Source organism: Equus przewalskii, chromosome 26, assembly GCF_037783145.1.
Source record: "Equus przewalskii isolate Varuska chromosome 26, EquPr2, whole genome shotgun sequence".
Lineage (NCBI taxonomy): Eukaryota > Metazoa > Chordata > Mammalia > Perissodactyla > Equidae > Equus > Equus przewalskii.
This window is the reverse complement of record NC_091856.1, coordinates 33,214,687-33,233,720: the sequence shown is the minus strand read 5'-3', so window position 1 is coordinate 33,233,720 and position 19,034 is coordinate 33,214,687. Positions and strand designations below refer to the sequence as shown.

General features: G+C 46.7%; 1 protein-coding gene across 6 annotated transcripts in view; it reads right to left on the bottom strand.

Moving 5' to 3' along the window:
• The window catches only part of FUBP3 (far upstream element binding protein 3), a 50,987-nt gene that overhangs the window by 21,017 nt on the left and 10,936 nt on the right, over positions 1-19,034 (bottom strand). For 4 of the 6 annotated variants that reach the window (XM_008541303.2, XM_008541305.2, XM_070596297.1 and 1 more), the window contains 5 exons: positions 17,307-17,412; positions 5,842-5,875; positions 3,434-3,483; positions 2,995-3,066; positions 1,663-1,720 (listed from right to left, as the gene is read on the bottom strand). In XM_008541303.2, the coding sequence (XP_008539525.1) occupies positions 1,663-1,720; positions 2,995-3,066; positions 3,434-3,483; positions 5,842-5,875; positions 17,307-17,412 (320 nt within the window). The remainder of the gene's footprint in view (positions 1-1,662; positions 1,721-2,994; positions 3,067-3,433; positions 3,484-5,841; positions 5,876-17,306; positions 17,413-19,034) is intronic. The other 2 variants (XM_008541304.2, XM_070596295.1) reach the window with 1 other exon arrangement.

The window sequence follows — 19,034 nt, the reverse complement described above, 5'->3', positions numbered from 1 at the left end:
TCTCTCTGTTCCCCAGTCCAGCATAACCCTTCTCACAGAGCATACACTCCACAGACATTTGTTAAATAAGGGAAGAGAGAGAACAATGAGAAGGAGGGGAAGAAAGAAAGCAGGGGTTAGTAGTCATCATTTGAATTCCCAAACGCCACACTACTTCTCCACAGCCAACCAGACTGCTCTGACTTTTAAGCTCAGGCTACGAATCACCAGTTGGGTTTCAGGGGTGGAGGGGCGGCAGCAGAGCCCTGAAGCAGCTGGACAGTCACACCCAGCTGCTTGGCGCTGTGCACGGCCGATGTTCAGGACCCCGCATCTCACCTGCCATGCTGTTTGGCGCTGACTTATCTGGAGGCGGGGGGAGGAGCTGTGGGGCTGAAACATGGCAACCCAGCCTACCGAGGTCATCTGTCGGCCACTTCCCTTTTCTGCACCAGAAGCTCCCCTGCTTGTCACTTGAGGTATTTATTCTTTAAGTCACCATGTACACTCTATTTTTTGGTTCCTTTAAAAGGGAAGAATTCAGCTACTAAACAGGCTGGCTGTACTGCGCACTGAAGAAAATCAAACTGTTTCCTCCTAAAGTTACAATCCCATTGCCTTGACTGCTTGGGTAGAACAGGAAGCAGGAATGGTTAGAAGAGTAGAAAGAAAGAAGAGAAAGGCAGGAAACAGAGGCTGCCTTTTGTAGTCTTCAGCCTTTGTGTACAGACATCAGCCTCGTGTATCTTCTCAGTTACAGCAGCTTTTTAATATTTTGCTTGTGTACTAGATTAACCTGTGTTGGAAGAAAAATGCCTCAGCTCCAGCAAAACCATCCCGCTTGCCCTATAATGCACACCTGCCAGCGATATTTATTCTGGTTCACTGCTTGCAATGTTACAGCAGAACAAGAAAATTCAAACTCATCTGGGCTCCCTGAGAAATGGAAACAATAAAACAGCCCTACCTATTGAGCCAGACATAATCTCAGCACCCCGTCCCCAAATGCAATGCTACTCAGTAGATTGAAAGAGGAAAGCGAGCAGACTCTAAGTTAGTACATCCCCTTTCCCCAGGAGGTTCTTGGATTTCTGAGGCCTGCACCTGGTACCAGGCTCTGAGCATGCGTATTCCAGGGTAAGAAAGCAATGCTAGTCTTAAGGCTGTTGCAAGGGCCCCAAAACTCAAGACACCCTCTGGCCGATCCATATGGCCCTCTGAGTGGAGCAATGGCCAGGAAGAATCAATGTATCTGGTTCACAAATACCAGAAGGGCCAGGGGATCAGCCCCAGGCAAAACTCTGGTACCAGTACTCTCACTGGTTCACACGGGTGACAGGCTTATGAATCAGACCTGCTCGGGTAAAGGAGGTATTAACAAGGAAGAAGTAAGTTGATTAGAGCATTCAGGAGGGGTGGGAACCTGGTTTATGAAGTAGATGTTATGACAGTCGTGAGATACTCTGTAGGGTTTGAAAAAAAGGTGATACCTTGTGTGTTTAAGGTAAAAGAAAAACTCCCCTGGCATGGCAACCTCTGAGATCCTTCTCTACAGAAGCATCTGCTTCGGTGGCCAGACTGCAGCATAGATCGACAGCGCTCAGTAACAGTTCTGCCTTCCCATTTCTCCCCATTTGGGGAAGGAGGAAGAGTGAAAGGAAAAAGTAAATAAAATAAACTTACTCAATACTTTCTGGGGTTCCGGTAAGTACACAGGGCCTCTCTGGAATCCCAGAACTCTCTATAAGAAGAATCAAGAAGATGAGGTGTGTTGGTGGGCATCAGGCAAGCGTGCACTCTGCCTCTGTGCGCACTGTCTCTCCGGGCTGCTTCCTACGCAGCCCCACAGAAGCCCAGGCTCCCAGGAGAAGACAGTTTGCTTCCACTTGTGGAGACAACATGAAGCTGGGAGCTCCACTCTAGATGCTCAAAGGAGAAACAAGTCCTGCAGGGGAAGGTGAGAGGCGCGGCAGGGGTTTCTGAGTTGGCCCTAATTACCAGTCTCAGCTTCATTTCTGACCCACTTGTGGGCAAATAAGTGTTTGAGTCACTTAACCCGCTATTCCTCAGTTTCTTCATTTGCAGCGTGGTTTCATGGTCATTTGTTTGCAAATAGCTCTGAGGTACAGTAGTAAGGAATTTCATTATATGCACATTAGGATTATTACCAATTATTGCATGAATACCCCAAGAGATCAGTGACATCTATGTGGAACTGGTTCCAGGCCATTTGACAAGAGAGGAAAATCTTACTTTCCAACACCACCCATGACGCTTTACTTTGTTCCTAAAAAAACTGTCTCTTAAAATTCTTACTCAAAAAAAAGAGAGAAATACCTAACAGCAGTTACTGCCTTCGAGACACTGTAATAAGTATCTTTTAAAATGACAAAGATTTCTCTAGTTGAATATTCACCAAACCCCCTCCTCCACTGTGGAAAGAGGTCAAACTCAAATTAGATGCTAAAACTATAAATAAAATTAAAACTCTTCTTCCTCTATCCGTCTCTGTCCATATCGCACGGTCAAAACGGACAGACCTGGGAAAGGTCCGAACTGCGTTTAACACGCGCTCATTTAGCCAGAACCCCCAGCTGGCCTCCTTCCACAAAGGGCAGGGCCTGCTAACCCAGGGGAGCCCGTGAGAAGCCCCCAGGAGGGGTCTCAAAGCCACAGGACTCCTCCAGGCCCCAGCATGCCTGGAATCACGTTCTGGTGCAGAAAACAGAGGCCCTACACAGCAGGTGTTTGGGAAGGGCCGTGCCGGGCCACGGATTGTGAGCGTCTCCCCGAGAGGCCAGATGGGCGGCCTCATGTCGGAGCCCATTTCTGCCCTGGTCTTTCTGGCTCTCATCTGGGAGTCCAGCTCCAGAGGTGCAAGGAAAACAGCAATCACATGTACTTACCCAGGCCCCTAAATTTCCAAGCAACAAGCAAAGGTACTAAATCTGGAAAACTCTGCAAAATACTAATTTCTATCAAACTGAGATATATGAAAAAAAAAAAAGCCCTTACCTGAAGCAATCTGAATTTTGCAACCCGACTCTGCTTGAATCCGTGAGATCTGCTCCCCTCCCCTGCCGATGACTGAAACAAAGGGAACGGGGTCAGGACACGCCCTCATTCCATGCTGAACTACGGACGAATGACTTCACTGATTCAACACATATACACAGTGCACTCAGCACTACAAGTCAGCTTGGCCTCAGCGAGCCGACGGAGATCTTACGTGGAGCACAGCCGACCGAGGCAGGCACTCTAGCCCAAGTGAGAACAGAGGCGGAGCAGGGGATGGGGTGGGGCACCCAGGGCCTGGAGGGGGACCTGCAGAGCTTCTGGGTGCTAGAGGACATAGTGTGCAAAGCATTCTGCTACAGGAGACACTCACAGTGAGAGATCAAAAGGAAAAGAACAGACAAGAATTAGGGGAAAAGTGGATAATGCGGATACTTACTAAATCCAACCATTTTATCAGGCACTTTGAATTCTTCTGTTATTACTGCCCTAAAAACAAAGAACATTTTGGAAAGACATATAGAATAAAGAATTTTTCAGCCATTTTAGGTTCCCCCAATTTCCCATATTGGCAATGGTGGAGGATAAAGGCTTAAAATGAATCACGCCAATCCGGGCAACTAGTCCCCAGCTACGAACAAGAGCACCATCTAATGAACCCTTCGGGTGATGGCTCCTTGAAGAGACCTGAGCCTCCCCACCCTTGCGTTGGAGGAAGAAACCTCTGGTTTTTCATGAAACCATCAACTCCACTAACATCTGCCTTTTCTTCATACACCTACTCCCAGTAATGCTTAACACTGAAGGATCCTTTGGGGTTTGGAGAACGCTTAGATTTGTATTCTGGTCTCCTCTCTAGATGAAGAGATACTCAACTTTTCCGCAACATTCCTTCTTTCCCATCTTGTCATTGCTCTCTCTCCTACCTCTAATTTATCTATGTCTTTTAGGATGAGATGGCCTAAGCGGAACCAGTATCCAATGGAGGCCTAACCAGTGTTGACCAGGACAGAATAATTACCTCACTTACTCTGCAAGGTCCTTTTGTTAAATGCTATCCCATTCACTATGGGTCTTTTTTTTTTAAACAACTACTGTATTGGCTCTTTCAAATAAACCTTCAAATCTGCCACCTAGAGTAGTGTGTACAATATCCAATTTGCCCAACACCCCAGAAAGCAATTAAATCTAAACATGTACCTTAGGAGGAAGCTAAGTTTAAAAAAGCTAAGTTTAAAAAAAGGTAAGCACTTTCAACCACCCCTCACATGGCTGGATTTCCACCCATCACAGAAAGGACGAACAGAGTGCATGTTCAGGGAAACTGCAGCACTCAGAAGCAATGCAAGAGGGTCAACAGCACTTGCCACAGGATCACCCTGACGAGCCAACAGCCTTCTCCCCGTGGAGTTTACACCCTCAGCTTTATATCCACACAGGGATTCTCTCCACCTCTTGGGATATTCGAGTTCCCCCCGAATTCAGGCAATTCTGGGGTTCCTAATCAGTCACACTGTGGAGGACAATGCCACGCCTCGGATGGCCTAATGCACGCTGAAACAGACGCGGGGCCCTGCTGGGACGCGTTTCCTGACTGTGATGAAGGCTAACAGTGCCCTGGAAGCGCAGCCGCGAGGCCGCTGCTCTCATATGTAGCACAAGCTGTCTACGTTCAGAAACATTCCCTGGGGAATTTACTAGAAAGGGTTAAACACTATCACAATACAAACTGTCATGAAACTCAGGCAGTCCCTCAGCCCTCAGAACAGTTCTGGCAGACTTTCTTTGAGGAAGAAATGTCGTAAGACGAGCTGCTTTGAGCTTCCTGGAAGACAGAGCTCTATTCTAAATGCAAGGCTGAACTGTGCGGAACGCACTAAGTATACACATTTTGGAAAGCAAAATCCTGGCAAATTGTGGCTTTATAGGAAAGTTACATTTGATACTGACGACAATCTCATTTAAATTAAGTCATTAAAAAACAACAACAACGATGACAACAAACCCAGGATAAATCTTTTGGTTAAGGGATGCCTGGTGATTTCTAGAAACTCCCAAACATTTCTGTAGAACAGAAGAGGACATAATTGTGTCATTGCTGGTGAAGGCTAAGGATAGCATGTTACAGTGAAGGACACACAGCACAAACTGTCAGCCACTAGACAAGGGAAGCTGTGGCCTGGTTCCCTGCAGGCTTTATCCTTTTTGAAGGATAACGTTGTGGCCAAATATCCTATCTTACAGAATGGTCTTTTAAAAGCTTGGTCTTTGTATCTCTCTAAATCCTCAATGTTTAAGGGAAGGCTGTGAGGGGAAACCGAGGCAGGGAAACAACTGGGCACTTATCCAAGGTTCGCTGGCAAGTCCCTGTCACTACAGCAGGGGTGGACCTCAGGGTTCTGGCTTCCCAGGCCTGGGTCTCTTGAGTACCAAAGCTCAATCTGCGAAAGCCCGACAACTCACACCTCTTCGGACGCCTTTTCAGGTGAAGAGGTTAAAGATTCATAAAAAAAGTCTAAATCCTGGGAAAACCATCATACCAGGAGGGAAAATTTCCCATTCTCTCCTATTAAATTAAACGTCCGCGGGCAGAAAGAGCAGCTCTGACATTCTAGAAGTCTTTTACGTCTACATACAATAATGGCTGATTTTTAATACCTCGTACCAGTTTATCCCTCAAGCTTACACTGTCTTGGAAAGGGCTACAAAAAACTTGAGTCTTAAAGAAATCTAGCCCATGGTTTTTCACACTCTCAACCTCTGACTTTCTAACACTCTAGTACAGATGGTGGATCAATAAACAATTAGAAATGATCAATAAATAATAAAACATAACCCACTGCTTACCTTTGATGTACCAGGGCCCCTAACTGGTTACCTACTGTGGCAAAGAGAAAGAGAAAAGAAAAATCAAAGCATTAGCACGGATAAACCAACTTCATCCTTACACGAGTTCTTAGCATTTCAGGGGGAAAAAAAGAAAAGGAGAAAGCAAGCAAACAGTAATTTAAGCTCAGTGGCTGAAATGAATGCGTTATCTGATACGAAACAGGAGGGGATGTCTTGATCAACACAGTCTCTAACCCAGAGTCCAGCTGAATGCAGGATAAGAAATTGATCTGTGTGTCCACACGCTGGGCGGCCTGGGAGAAAATCCTGCTCACCCAAATCCCTGTCACCTCCTACTCCCTCCCCTCTGGACCCAAACTCATGTAAAGACGGAGGGTCCTTCTCTTTGTAAAACAAATGAGAAGATTTAACCTCCTGGCTCAGAAGCGTGGTGGAGGACTGCTCCCGCAGCTGCCGTCTCCAGGAACACGCACATATGCTCTGCCAGCCGCGGGGCACCCGCTTTCTCCCTACCCTCCCAAGAGCATAAACAGCTCAAGGAGAGGATTCGGCCTCCTCCCTCCTCGAGCCTCTTCACTGACCCGCTGTAGCAGTCTGCATGCAGTGGACACTAAGAACGAGCAACTGCCTTTCAAGCCCATTTCACAGAGACAACAGTGCCAAATAGCCTCTTATTATGAAAACCAACTCTGTAATCACATTCCCACAAAACCACTTTAGCTATGCTTTTTGTTCCAGTTTCTCCTCTTTCAGCCATTGATGAGTGTCTCCTTCACCAGCCATCAGCAAAAATGATTCTGTGGTGTTTCTCTTCTGGAAAATGCAGCTCAAGAAACACAGTCAGCAGACAATGAAAAAGTATAAATCCCAAACATATCAGAAAGAACTGAATGAATCTTACAATATGCTAACAAGAGCATTCAAACATCCATCTCTGGGGAAAGTTCCAAGAAGGAGCGAGATGAGCTAAGCGGGGAAGATCAATCATAGCAACTTCAGAGCAAAGAGTGAAATGGGTAACATCTGAAATACAGGAAGCCAACTGCTCGTCCTTCTGCTTGAACTTAAGCCTGTCATTCTCTGACTGGACAGAAACTGGTCAGAAAAAGACAAAAGAAAAGAAACCAAATCATAATATTTCAAAAGGAGAAGAAACAGCATAGAGAAACAATGCTAGCAAAAAGTAAACGAAGCTATGAGTCAATACCATATTTCTTCTGGATCAATAGCAAGATAATGGTCTGCAGCCAAAACATTGACATTACATACTGTTAATCTGCTTATCTCAGGGATAAGAGAATTGTTTTTTATTGACTCTTAAAATTTTCTTCTTGCATTTCCAGTCTGAATATGACAAACGCTCTCACTTGGGGTAGGTAGTGTTCACGATTCTCATTCCATGTGAAAACTGGACAACTATCAGCTTAGGAAAGGAATCCTCGTCACATACACAGCCCCTACATGTTGTGACAGAGGAATGTCCACCACCTAAGGCAGTGGGTATGAAAAAACACGCCAAAGGAGAGCGTCCATGAAAGAGTACCCTCGAGTTTGGTTAGCTGTTCCTATGCAGCTTCCCTGCTTACTGTGAGAATTCCTCTCGCAGGGTAAAGAATCCACTGAAGACAGAGGAACCAAATGTCTTCAAAGGACAAGAACACCAAGGAGAGGTGCCTCCCCCCACAGGGCAGCACAGCCACACCTTGGCTCTGGGCTGCCTGTGCTGCTGGCTAAGAGACGTCCAAAGGCTGACGGCCTTCGCATACCTCAGCCAGAAAGGCCACAGAGAGAGAGTAAAGGGCAACACCAGCCTCGAGAACATTCAGAGGGCTCCTGGTCAAAAGCCACCTGAAATTTTGTGTTCATCACAAAAAAAGGAAATTCCTTTTTGTTGGCAAAGTATATGTCACAGGTGCCACGAACACAGAATCAATTCTGACAACCAACTGCTTTGCTAACAACTGGACGTGTTGTAACAAAGACTGGAAACAAAAGTGCACACACTACCGTCCCACAGACAGACAGACTGCTGAGACCACACCACCCAAGAATGAAACCAAATTCAAACCCAGAGTCAACTCTTTGTGTTGGTGGACTCATAAGGAGAACAAATTGTCTCCCTCCTCCATATAAATGCTGTGGCCCAAGGTTGAGACATGTGATTTGAAGTTTCATTCCCTTTGCAAACATTCCCATTTGGTGCCTAAAAATGAAAACCAGCAGTCAGATAAGGGGCGCTGGGTGCTCACACAGCAAACTGATAACGTCCAACTCCACGAACAGGGACCGCTCCTCAGTTTCATGAAGAGGGGTCAACCGAGGGAGGCCCATGGGAACACCGATCAAGCTCAATTTAATGGTAACTACAGTCATTTTACTGTAAAAAAGGAAAAAGGCTGAATAAAATCAGTCCTATTTCCCGCTAATGGCGTACGTTGGTCGACAACGCTTCATCTTGCCTCAGAAGTTCACCTGTGCTCACTTCCAGCACACACGCGTAAACACACGCACACAGGCGTGGCGCTCATTTATCGTGCACGCTACATAATGGGAAGCTGCCCGGGCTACGGAAAAATGAGCTTCCCATAGAAAATATTCATGCTACCATATGAGAAATGCTTTCTCAAGAGTAATACTATGCCAATTTCAATAATGGTCTTTGAAAACATAAGGCGGCTGGACACATTTTTTCCCAATAGAGAGGAGAAAAACGTCTTCATTTTTCTTTCTCCAAAAGAAATGTTAACAAAATATCACTGGGGAACATACCCAACTTTATAATATGCAACAATTTTAATAGTTAATGCCCATCAACACCTCAAAAAAGCCCAAAGGACAGCACCATTGCTCCCTGTAATGGCACAGATGACACGCGGGCGTCGCGCACGGAGCAGCAGACTGCGGGCAGGTGAGTGAGTTGGTCAGGAGAGAAAACGCCAGCAGTTTTTATAGGACTGGCAATACAAATCAACAGACCGAACCTCCCTCTTGAGACTGTGAGGAGCATCCCCCGTGGCCTTCCTGGGGCTCGGCCCGACGCCTCTCCAAGCCCCGGGGAAGGTCAGCGTGAGGCGGCCACAGAGATTTCTGAGGTTTTCAGAGCCTTTCTCCTAAGGACAACACAAAGGCTTCCTGTGTTCTAATGCAGCAACTCTAAGCCCAGGGCCACGGAACACTGACACGTTGGAGTTCAGCTGAACATCCCTAGACAAGCAATCTGTTACTAATTTTGGAAATTATTATTTTTTTAAAGTGAGAGTGAATTAAAGTCTATCAAAATTAACGTCACCCTCACCGGCAGGCCTAGGATGCTTTTAAGTCAAAAAGAGCGCCCTCACTAGTGTCCCTAGGTGCGTTCCCAGACGCCAGCATGCATGAGGTCACCCCTCGAAGGAAGATGCTACTGTCGCCAGTCCCTTTACGGCGAGGAAGGCGCCCCACACCCGCGCTCTCGGGCGGCAGAGGCGGCGGCCAGTGCGCACGTGGACTCTGCACCCATCTCGGCTCCCTGTCCTTCATTTGGGGAGTTTCAGCATCATCATTGTTAATTCTGTGATACTAATCCTTTCGGTCATTCTTCATTCTACAAATTGGTGGCTTTTGAGCATGGGCACCATGCCAGGTCCTGGGGGTGAAATGGCAAGGTCACCTCTGCCCTCAAGAAGTGTGCGGTCTAGTGGGGAAGCAGAAGCCTCCGTGATGAGCAGCGACCTATCCCAGTCTAGGGGTGCGGAGATGTTAGGGATCCTGCCTGCGCTCCTCCCCAGGTCAGGTGCCTGCTGGGGGCCTGACCCAAGGAGCACTGGAGTAAAATTAAGAGGAAAAATAAGTCTATGACTTATTTACAGCATTATGTTCATTTAATACAGTGGTCATGACATCAGTGTAGGGGGTCAGGACCAGCTTTATTAATAAGTGAAGTAGAAAACAGAATGTATCATATATAGTAAGGATATAGATTTCATAAAGCTTTTATTTCAACTACACGTTTTAATATGTGTGTACTAACTAGTTCTGATAGAAATATGAGTTTCACACTGTGAGTCAGGCATTTTAAAAGTTGAAAATAACTTCCTATAATCCTTATGGTAATCTCATGAAGTAGATATTACCTCCACCTTACAGGTGAGGAAACACAGTGGTCAGAAAGGTTAGGCAACCTGCCCAAAGTCACACAGCTAACTGGCAGAGCTGGGATTCAAACCTTCATCCAGCAGACTTTGGGGTCCACTCTTCAAGCACACACTATTAGGGCACATGAGACAGAGATCCAGGTTCAGCCCTCCTCCTACCACTTCTCAGGCACCTGCCTTGGTCAAAGCACTTCTCCAGACATCTGCGACACGGACGCCCAGGACTCCTTCCAGCAGTGACCTTTTCTCATGCTGCGCAGGCCTCCACCGCTCGGTCTCTTCACCCCAGCAGGCACTCACCTGTCCTCCATTGCAAGAATGTGACAGAAATGGGAGCACACAGCACGGAACCTGCGGGGACGGGTTCTGCACTAGGTCTAAGGCCCTAGAGATGCAGCCAGGTGGTTGTGTGCATCAACAGTGTGTTCCTTTTTATTACTGAGTAACAGTCCATCGTGTGCATGTCCCAGTTTGTTAACCATCCACCTGCTGAAGGACATCTGGGCTCTTCTTAGTTTTGAGCTATTGCAAATAAAGCTGCTGGTGGACAGGTTTTTGTGTGAACACAGGTTCTCTCTGTCAGGGATCAATGCCCAGGAGTGTAGCTGTGGGCAGAATGTAAGTGCATGTTTAGTTTTCTAGAGAGGCTGTACCATCCGATGTGTTTTAAAAGCTTCTTGGGTGGCTCTCACAACCAGCTGGGGTAGAGAGCCACTTTGGGTCAGATATTTTCTGACAGAATTTTGAAAAAACTAAGAATCTTCTTTTAATTCGACACCTGAATTCTTTCCCTAGGTTGACAGCTACAAAGGATACGACAGGTACTGTGATGAGCTTAGTCATATCTCTGTTGCAACACTGCTGCTGCGGCTGCAACTCACCCCTTTCTGTGGAAAACGTCTATTTCACCGAGGTGGCTAAGCCAACTGTCAAATCAATCGGTCGGATCATCCTTCGCCAGGAAAAAACCTGCACTTCCTTTTTCCAACTCCCACATACGTGTTAATATGCACCCACACGACTGCCTCTCACATCTGACTCGTAATCCTAAACTCCTAAAACGGGTGGGTGGAGGGGAGGAGGGGACTGCACGCACCTCTGCCATGGCTTCTCACCTGGATAAAATCGAAATCAGATCCCGGCCCCTTCAACATTTCTCACCAAGACTCTCACGCTTTGTCACCTTGGGATTCCCACCCAGAATTCCTGACTCACCTCTTCTCGGTCACTTGAAGACTCTGCCAGCTCAGGCGACAGCCCACCATAAACCACAGGGAAATGGGAAAGGGACAAGGAAAGGAGAAGGGCACAGGCCTCCAGTGAGACACAGTCCCTGGAGACCCATCATAGGAAGAGGGGCAGAGGGTGGAAGCGTGGGAAGGGGTTTCCTTACACCTGCCCATGCCCCCCGGGAGTCTCCACGCACCCCAGCCTGACGGGTGCCGCTATCACCCCTCGCTGACTTCACCTCGTTGGTGAAGGCAAACCTCTCCCCTCTAAACTGAGTTTCAGCCTTGGCCTTTCATCCTCGTGGCGCCCATCACTAACCTCCACTCAGGGAAAAGGATCAGCATCTCTGAGACTCATTTTCCTCTCTTTCCCAAGCAGAGACTCTGGTACTCGCACACTCCTGCCTGAGGTGGCGTGAGCCACAGGCATGGTCTGAACACCCAGGCCATTCAGTTGCAAGAACCCTGACCCTGGCCACTACCTGGCATGGGCACCTCTCATCCCTCTTCTCTCTCTGAAAGTCTGGAATTTTTAAAAAATCTTTCCTCCTCACTCCTTCTTTCCCCCTTTTCTTTTTGCTCAATGCCACAAATGCTGAAACAAAACCTGGAAAGAACCATAAAAATATTCTACTCCAGTCTCCTGTACATAATTCACTGGATCGTACACTCAAGAATTCTTTTTCCTTCACAAGAATATCATCAAGATGAAATTAGAAAATTAAAATTAATTTTCTAAATTTCTAAAATTAGAAATTAAAAATCAGAAAGCACAGTACTATATAAAAAGGTACTACATAAACACGAAAGGTAAGCCTTCGCTAGAAAAGCAGGCATATTTTCAGTCATTTGTGTGCCCTCTACCCCCAGTAATGGCAGAACAGACCTTTTCTCACCTGAAATTCTGGTTCGGGTGCCACCCTTTACACAGAGGGTGGGGAGAGAGGGGCCTGTTTGATTCAACTACAAAAGCTCGGGGGGGCGTGATTACGTAAAACTCTCCCAGGGCAGAAAACTGGAGAGGCTGCTCTCCTGGCCCCTAGAAACGTACAGCGATGAGGAGATGAACGACTTGCCCAACCGCCAGCACCTCTGCGTCAAACCTTAGAAAGCACTTGTTTTCTCAGGCAGTCAGATGGTGGAACCCAAGACAGGGAGATCTGTTCAAGAGAATCGGGGTGGGGGGGACCCCCTGTACCCTCCGCCGACTGAAGATTAAGAAAGTGTTAGTTAATCATTTGACAAGGCTGATTTAGGATCAGAGGCTGGCAAGCTATGCCTGAGGGCCAGCTTCCCGTTTTTGTAAATACCAAGTTACTGGAACACGGCCACGCTCATTTGTTTACATACTGTTGATGGCGGCTTTTGAGCTCCAATGACAGAGCTGAGTAGGTTGGACAGAGACCATACGGCTGGAAAGCCTAAAATATTTACTGTATGGTCCTTTAAGAAAAAGCCTGACAACGCCTGATTTAGATTAAATTTAAATTTATGCTAAGCCACTTAGCTACTACTATTCTTTAAATTTGGAGCTTACTTTTCACAAGGTTTCCCAAACGCTAATCGCAGGATATGAAGAGGGAGAACTCAGACGTCAAGCCTTTATTCACGCACTACATAAGGCAGGTGGAGAAATAAAAAGACCACTGCTACAATCACGGCACAAGACTCCAGCAGGAGAGACACAGGCACCCTGGTTGTCTGCAGAATAAAGCAGGAGACGACATGGGCCCTAAGGAAGGGACAAAGGAACCGCTTCAGATGTTCAGAGCAGAACGGGATCTTTGATTCCCCTGTGAGGTGGCTCTGTGAACAAAGGAGGAAAGCGGAGGGAGCAAGGAGAAAAGGGGACCACAGAAGATAAGGAGGCCGGGTGGCACCTCAGCAGGCACTGAAGAACGCCAAAGGATGAAGATGAGCACAAGTTTCTATCAACTCTGAGACCTCAGAGCTGTAGGAGTCAGCCAGGTGAAGAGCCGGGATGGGTACGTACTTCTGGAACAACAAAGAGAAAAACAGATGACTAGACTGCCACAGGGTGCAGGACAGGGAAGCAAGGCCAGAGGGCAGGTGGGTGATGCCCGGTCAAGAATAGCCAGACCTCCCTGCTTCCCGGAAGCTGCCACAGGTCTCAGAACAGAGGAATGGAACTGGTCAGATTGGCTCCAGCTGTAGCATGAAATACTGGATGGGAAAGCTGTCAGCCCGAGACCAGCAGGGAGCTCCCGAATTGGTGGGGTACACCTCAAAGACCCTTACAGGGTGTGGGTGCCAAGACTGAGATGCTGACAGGTAAAGTTCCCTGACCCGAAGGCGGAGGGCAGTGGACCGACTGCTCTTCCCAGGTCAGGGCACCAAGGCTGGCTCTGAAAGCTGAGCCCTAAACTCCTTTTGCTGAGTTCCAAGCAGTCTCATGAGCCAGCAGTCTGCCTGACTGTTCAAAACTGCCCTGCAACACAAAAAACCCACAGGCCTTTCTATCAGGAACAAACCTGCTCCCTTGTTCTAGTGCCTGGCACTTTTTTTAACCCTCCTATTCATATTCCTGTTTGCAAATCGCAACGTCCTGAGCGAACCTTACATTCAGGTTCTCTCTGGTTCACTTAAAAGCCGATTTAAAAATTGAAGTGCTGAGCCGGCCCCGTGGCCGAGAGGTTAACGCACTCTACTTTGGCAGCCCACGGTTTCACAGGTTCAAATCCTGGGTTTGGACATGGCACCGCTCATCAGGCCACGCTGAGGCAGCATCCCACATACCACAACTAGAAGGACCCACAACTAAAAATACACAACTATGTACCGGGGGGCTTTGGGAGAAAAAGGAAAAATAAAATCTTTCAAAAAAATTCTGATTTTGGGCTGGCCCCGTGGCCGAGTGGTTAAGTCCGCGCGTTCCACTGCAGGCGGCCCAGTGTTTCGTTGGTTCGAATCCTGGGCGCGGACATGGCACTGCTCATCAAACCACGCTGAGGCAGCGTCCCACATACCACAACCAGAAGGACCCACAACGAAGAATATACAACTATGTACCGGGGGCTTTGAGGAGAAAAAGGAAAAAATAAAATCTTAAAAAAAAAAAAAAATTGAAGTGCTGGGGCCGGCCCTGTGGCCGAGTGGTTGGGTTCACGAGCTCCGCTTCGGTGGCCCAGGGTTTCACCGGTTTGGATCCTGGGCGCGAACATGGCACCGATCATGCCATGCTGAGGAGGTGTCCCACACAGCAGAGCCAGCAGGACGTACAACTAGAATATACAACTATGTACTGGAGGGCTTTGGGGAGAAGAAGAAGAAAAAGAAGACTGGAAACAGATGTTAGCTCAGGTGCTAATCTTAAAAGAAAAAAACTGAAGTGCTTTTAAATAACCCAAATAACACCTCGGAGAACTAGGGGACTGAACTTTAACCTCCCAAAGGTTAAAGAAGCTGCTTCACAGGAAAGTTAGAAAGTGCACATTGCTAAAGAAGTGATCTGGTGACCTGTCAAAAAACCCCAAGCCAAAGCAAACAAACAAAAGCCTGCACAGCCTTGGAAAGCTTTACTGCTGAGGAAAAGGTGCCGGGCCTCCCGTTCGCTGCTCGTCTGCTTTTCTCAACTTTCTCTCACAAACAGCAAGACTGCGGCCCTCAGAAAGCTGTCGGGTAAACACGAACATCACTTTCCTTGACAGGATCTGTGGACGCACATATTTATTCAAGAGAACACAACTGGCCCAGCGCCCTGATCCCCAGCAGAAGACAACCAACGAGTGAGGCCCCAGATGCCCAGGTCCTCGCCGACACAACAGCAAGCCTCAGCCTCTGCCGCGGAGGACAACGTGCAGACCAGCGGACAATTTACGTAATTCTGTTATTTAAACGGTGCTCACAGAAGAGAGGATTAGCTGCAACCGACCGTAATACAGAGCCCCAAAGGCCGGCGGGGAATTGCTTGTGCTTCAAATAGTCTGTTGTTACAAAACTTGGACGACCTAGCAGGACACGGAAAGCCGCTCTCTCAGTTCTTTTCCCCTACAAGCAGGCTTAATATTTAGGAGGAGGAAAACAAAAACCATGTCCATTATCTGATTACAAGGACTCAGTCTCCCAAAGGCAGACATGCAAAAGAATCATAGTTCTCACAAAAGACATGAAAATACACAATATAATAATGAACTAGAGTTTCAAGTGAGATTCTGAACTTACTGGTGACTTACTAGCTACATCTGCCAGCTCTGCAGGTCTCTTTATCAATAAATTCAGAGCCTTTTAGCAGTAACTTTCAAATGAGTGTGCAAAGGATTAATGGGAGACAAAGCGCAAAATGCCAGAGGCTTCGTGTGCAAATATTTAGGTGTTCCTTACGCAAAGGACACAGTGAATACCTAGTCATGGCGTGCACAAGTTTCACACCTCAACTCCTCGTGGTGGGTGAAACCAACATTGGGAGTCGTGAAATGTACTGATCTTGATTTCTGGAAACAGTGGGCCAGAGAGACTGTCCATTACAAGACATGCGCAGAGCCAGACAGCTTCTTCTTATTTTTATATGGATTTCCCATAAGAGGAACTGAAGGGTCACTGCCCTGCAAAGGTAAAAAGGCTACTTCACATGACAGCTCTTCACTCAGGCAAGAACAGAGAACGCAGCCAGTCATATTGGGCCCAAGAACTCACCAACACCAGTCAAACATAAAAAGATCACAGGGTACCATCTTGCAGCAGCAGGTCAAGTGGCCACCTTAGTTCCAGTGGCTCTGGGGTAGATTTTCTATGTGCGTGATCATAAACATAAACAGTTTTTTTAAACAGACAAGAACTTTTATATTCAAATGAGTAACGCCCCTTTAAAGTCTTCACAATGTGAATCTATACAATTATACCAAAAAGGTTCCCACATTTAAAAATAGTGGTGATCTCGGGGCTGGCCCCGTGGCCGAGTGGTTAAGTTCGCGCGCTCCGCTGCAGGTGGCCCAGTGTTTCGTTGGTTCGAATCCTGGGCGCGGACATGGCACTGCTCATCAGACCACGCTGAGGCAGCGTCCCATATGCCACAACTAGAAGGACCCACAACGAAGAATATACAACTATGTACCGGGGGGGCATTGGGGAGAAAAAGGAAAAAATAAAATCTTTAAAAAGAAAAAAAATAGTGGTGATCTCCTCTTTTAGCATCCCCAAAGATACCAGAGAAATAAGTCATGCTGAATTACATTTTTTTCTACATACGTAAAAACATGCACTTTTTTTGGAAAAGGAGATTACACAATATATACTGTTGTATGCCTCGATTTTTTCATAATAATAAATCAGAGAAATACGTACATACATATGTGGTTAGGTGCATACACAGACTGACAGGACGACAGAAAGAGAAGACACTGGCCCACCTACTATGTGCACATTCGTGGACATTCTAGTGTATTTCAGAATCCCTTTTATAATCATACTTTGCAGGAGACAATGTGATAAAGGAAGTCCAAGTTCTGTGCAGAAACACATCTGACAGATACTCTTTGCCAAGGTGCTGATGATAGGCACTTCTAAGTGGTCTCAAATTTTGCGAGGAATGGAATAGGATATATAAACAAGCCAACAAAATGCCAGACAAATTAACGAATGAAAGGAAAATGGATGCTTCTAGAAAGTGCCTGTCATAAATGGGAATGGTAAGAAACCCAGCAGACAGACGGTAGAACGGTCACCAATCCCCTTCCCATTCTTTAAGGTCAAGATGTGGCCACGGCTTCCTCAGAGCCCCACAGCAAATCTTAGCTCCACTTTGGAGAAAAGCGGGCACTTTAATTCCCACATATTCACTGCAATAACGGAGGGCTAAATCAAGCAAAACTCTTAAATTGGTGTAACTGTTTCCAAGCTGATGCTCAACGGCCAAGTCTTTACCTTACAGGCCAGCTGGAAAGATGCCTGTATTATTAAGGCAAATGTGAACTCAAATGCTGGAGAACTGCTGGGGAGAAGCACCCTAAATACTTCCCCTCACCCACTCCTGATCTTCCGAGTGCCGCTGGAGAGCACCGCTAACAAGACGGCTGACACAGACGCCAAATTAACCGGCAGGTTTACCACCATCTGAAAGGCACAGACACTCACAGCCACTTACCTCCATCATCCAAAGGCCGTTTTTGTACTCCATATCCATACACTGAGGGGTCCACTAGAGGTGTGGAATTATTCAAGTGAGGAATTGAGTCAATTTTAGCAGCAATCTACAGAGAGAATCAGATTTAAATACTCAGTAACAAATCATGGCTCTATCTGAGGGAGAAAGACAAGAGTCCTCTTTAAAGGGCTGTCATGCTATTTCTCCCCAGACCTACGGTAACACAAGGCAATGTCCTGCAAGGACAACCACTGGGAACTGAGTTTTCCTTTGGTCTTAATAATAATGTCTCTTTAGAAATAACACTTCCAAAAATTTGTCTTCTACAAGCAAATTAGTATTTTAAGTTACCACTTAATATACAGGAATACTGCACTTTAAGGAAAAAAGCCAGCCAACAATATGAAGAACTTTGTTCAAAAGGTTTTCTCACAGGATTCCCTTAAGAAAAACATTCTCCAACAATGTTTCAAAGGCCACCTCTGCTCGATGCTCTTACTCTTCAGGAACACATCCACCCTGCTAACGCTGACAGCTATAGAGTGACGCTGTGACCCACAGAGATAGAAAACAAGAAGCTGCTCTTCACTGCAAGTCCAAACAGCGTGGGGGCTGACCATCTGTCTAGACTATTTCAGCAGGATTCCTGCACCGGAGAAAGTGAAATAATTTCTGAGAGCTATTTCAGAATTTGTAATATTTATTATCAGTTAAAGAACAGAACACAACTATCAAAATTTTTTTCCACCGGGGGGCCGGCCCTGTGGCCGAGTGGTTGGTTCACACACTCTGCTTTGGCAGCCCAGGGTTTCGCCAGTTTGGATCCTGGGTGCGGACGTGGCACCACTCATCAAGCCATGCTGAGGCGGCGTCCCACATAGCACAACTAGAGGGATCCACAACTAAAAATACACAACTATGTACCCGGGGTCTTTGGGGAGAAAAAAGGAAAAATAAAATCTTTAAAAAAACCCCCAAAACTTTTCCCCCCGAAACAAATGCTATGTACAACTTACTTACTTACTTTGTTCTCATTAGCAAATTAAGTGAGATCTTCATAACAAATCAACTCTTTCATTTAACCAAAGGAATATTACAGCGACTGCCCTTGATGCTCGTCCCCAAGTGAAGCTCAACCAGCAGGGCTGAATGGGGGCAGCTAGCACAGCTGTCCCACAGAGCAAAGGCTATAATGGTAGTTCTCTGAGTTTGTCCAAATGTGCCCAGAAGTCTGAGACCTTCTGGAACCAACATAAAGATAAATTACCTTAAACAATCAACCAATGAAAGATGATCATGATACTGAAAACCCAAGGCAGGATTTAGGCGTCAGGCATCCTGGGATCAGGTCTCGTCCCTTCTGTTTATTAGTTCTGTGATGGTGGGCAACTCTCTCCTCTCTGCGTAAGATCCTCTGGGTATGATACCATGTGCTTCGTAGTTTTTGAAAAGATAATGGACTCTGAACACAAAGGAGCTCTGTATACTAGAAAGCCCTTCACAGGTAGCAGGGCTGTAACACAAGACAATTCACTGACAAACGCTGAGGGCCTACTGCATGCTGGGCTCTGTTCCAGGCACTGGGGTTCCTGCAGTCACCAAGAACAACCAGGTCCCCACTCTCTGGGGTGGGGAGTCACAGGTAAACAAGTTCGTCAATCAACTGATCTTTTCAGCTGGTGACATGCACGATGCCAACAAGAGAAGATGAAACCGAGTGCTTAGGAG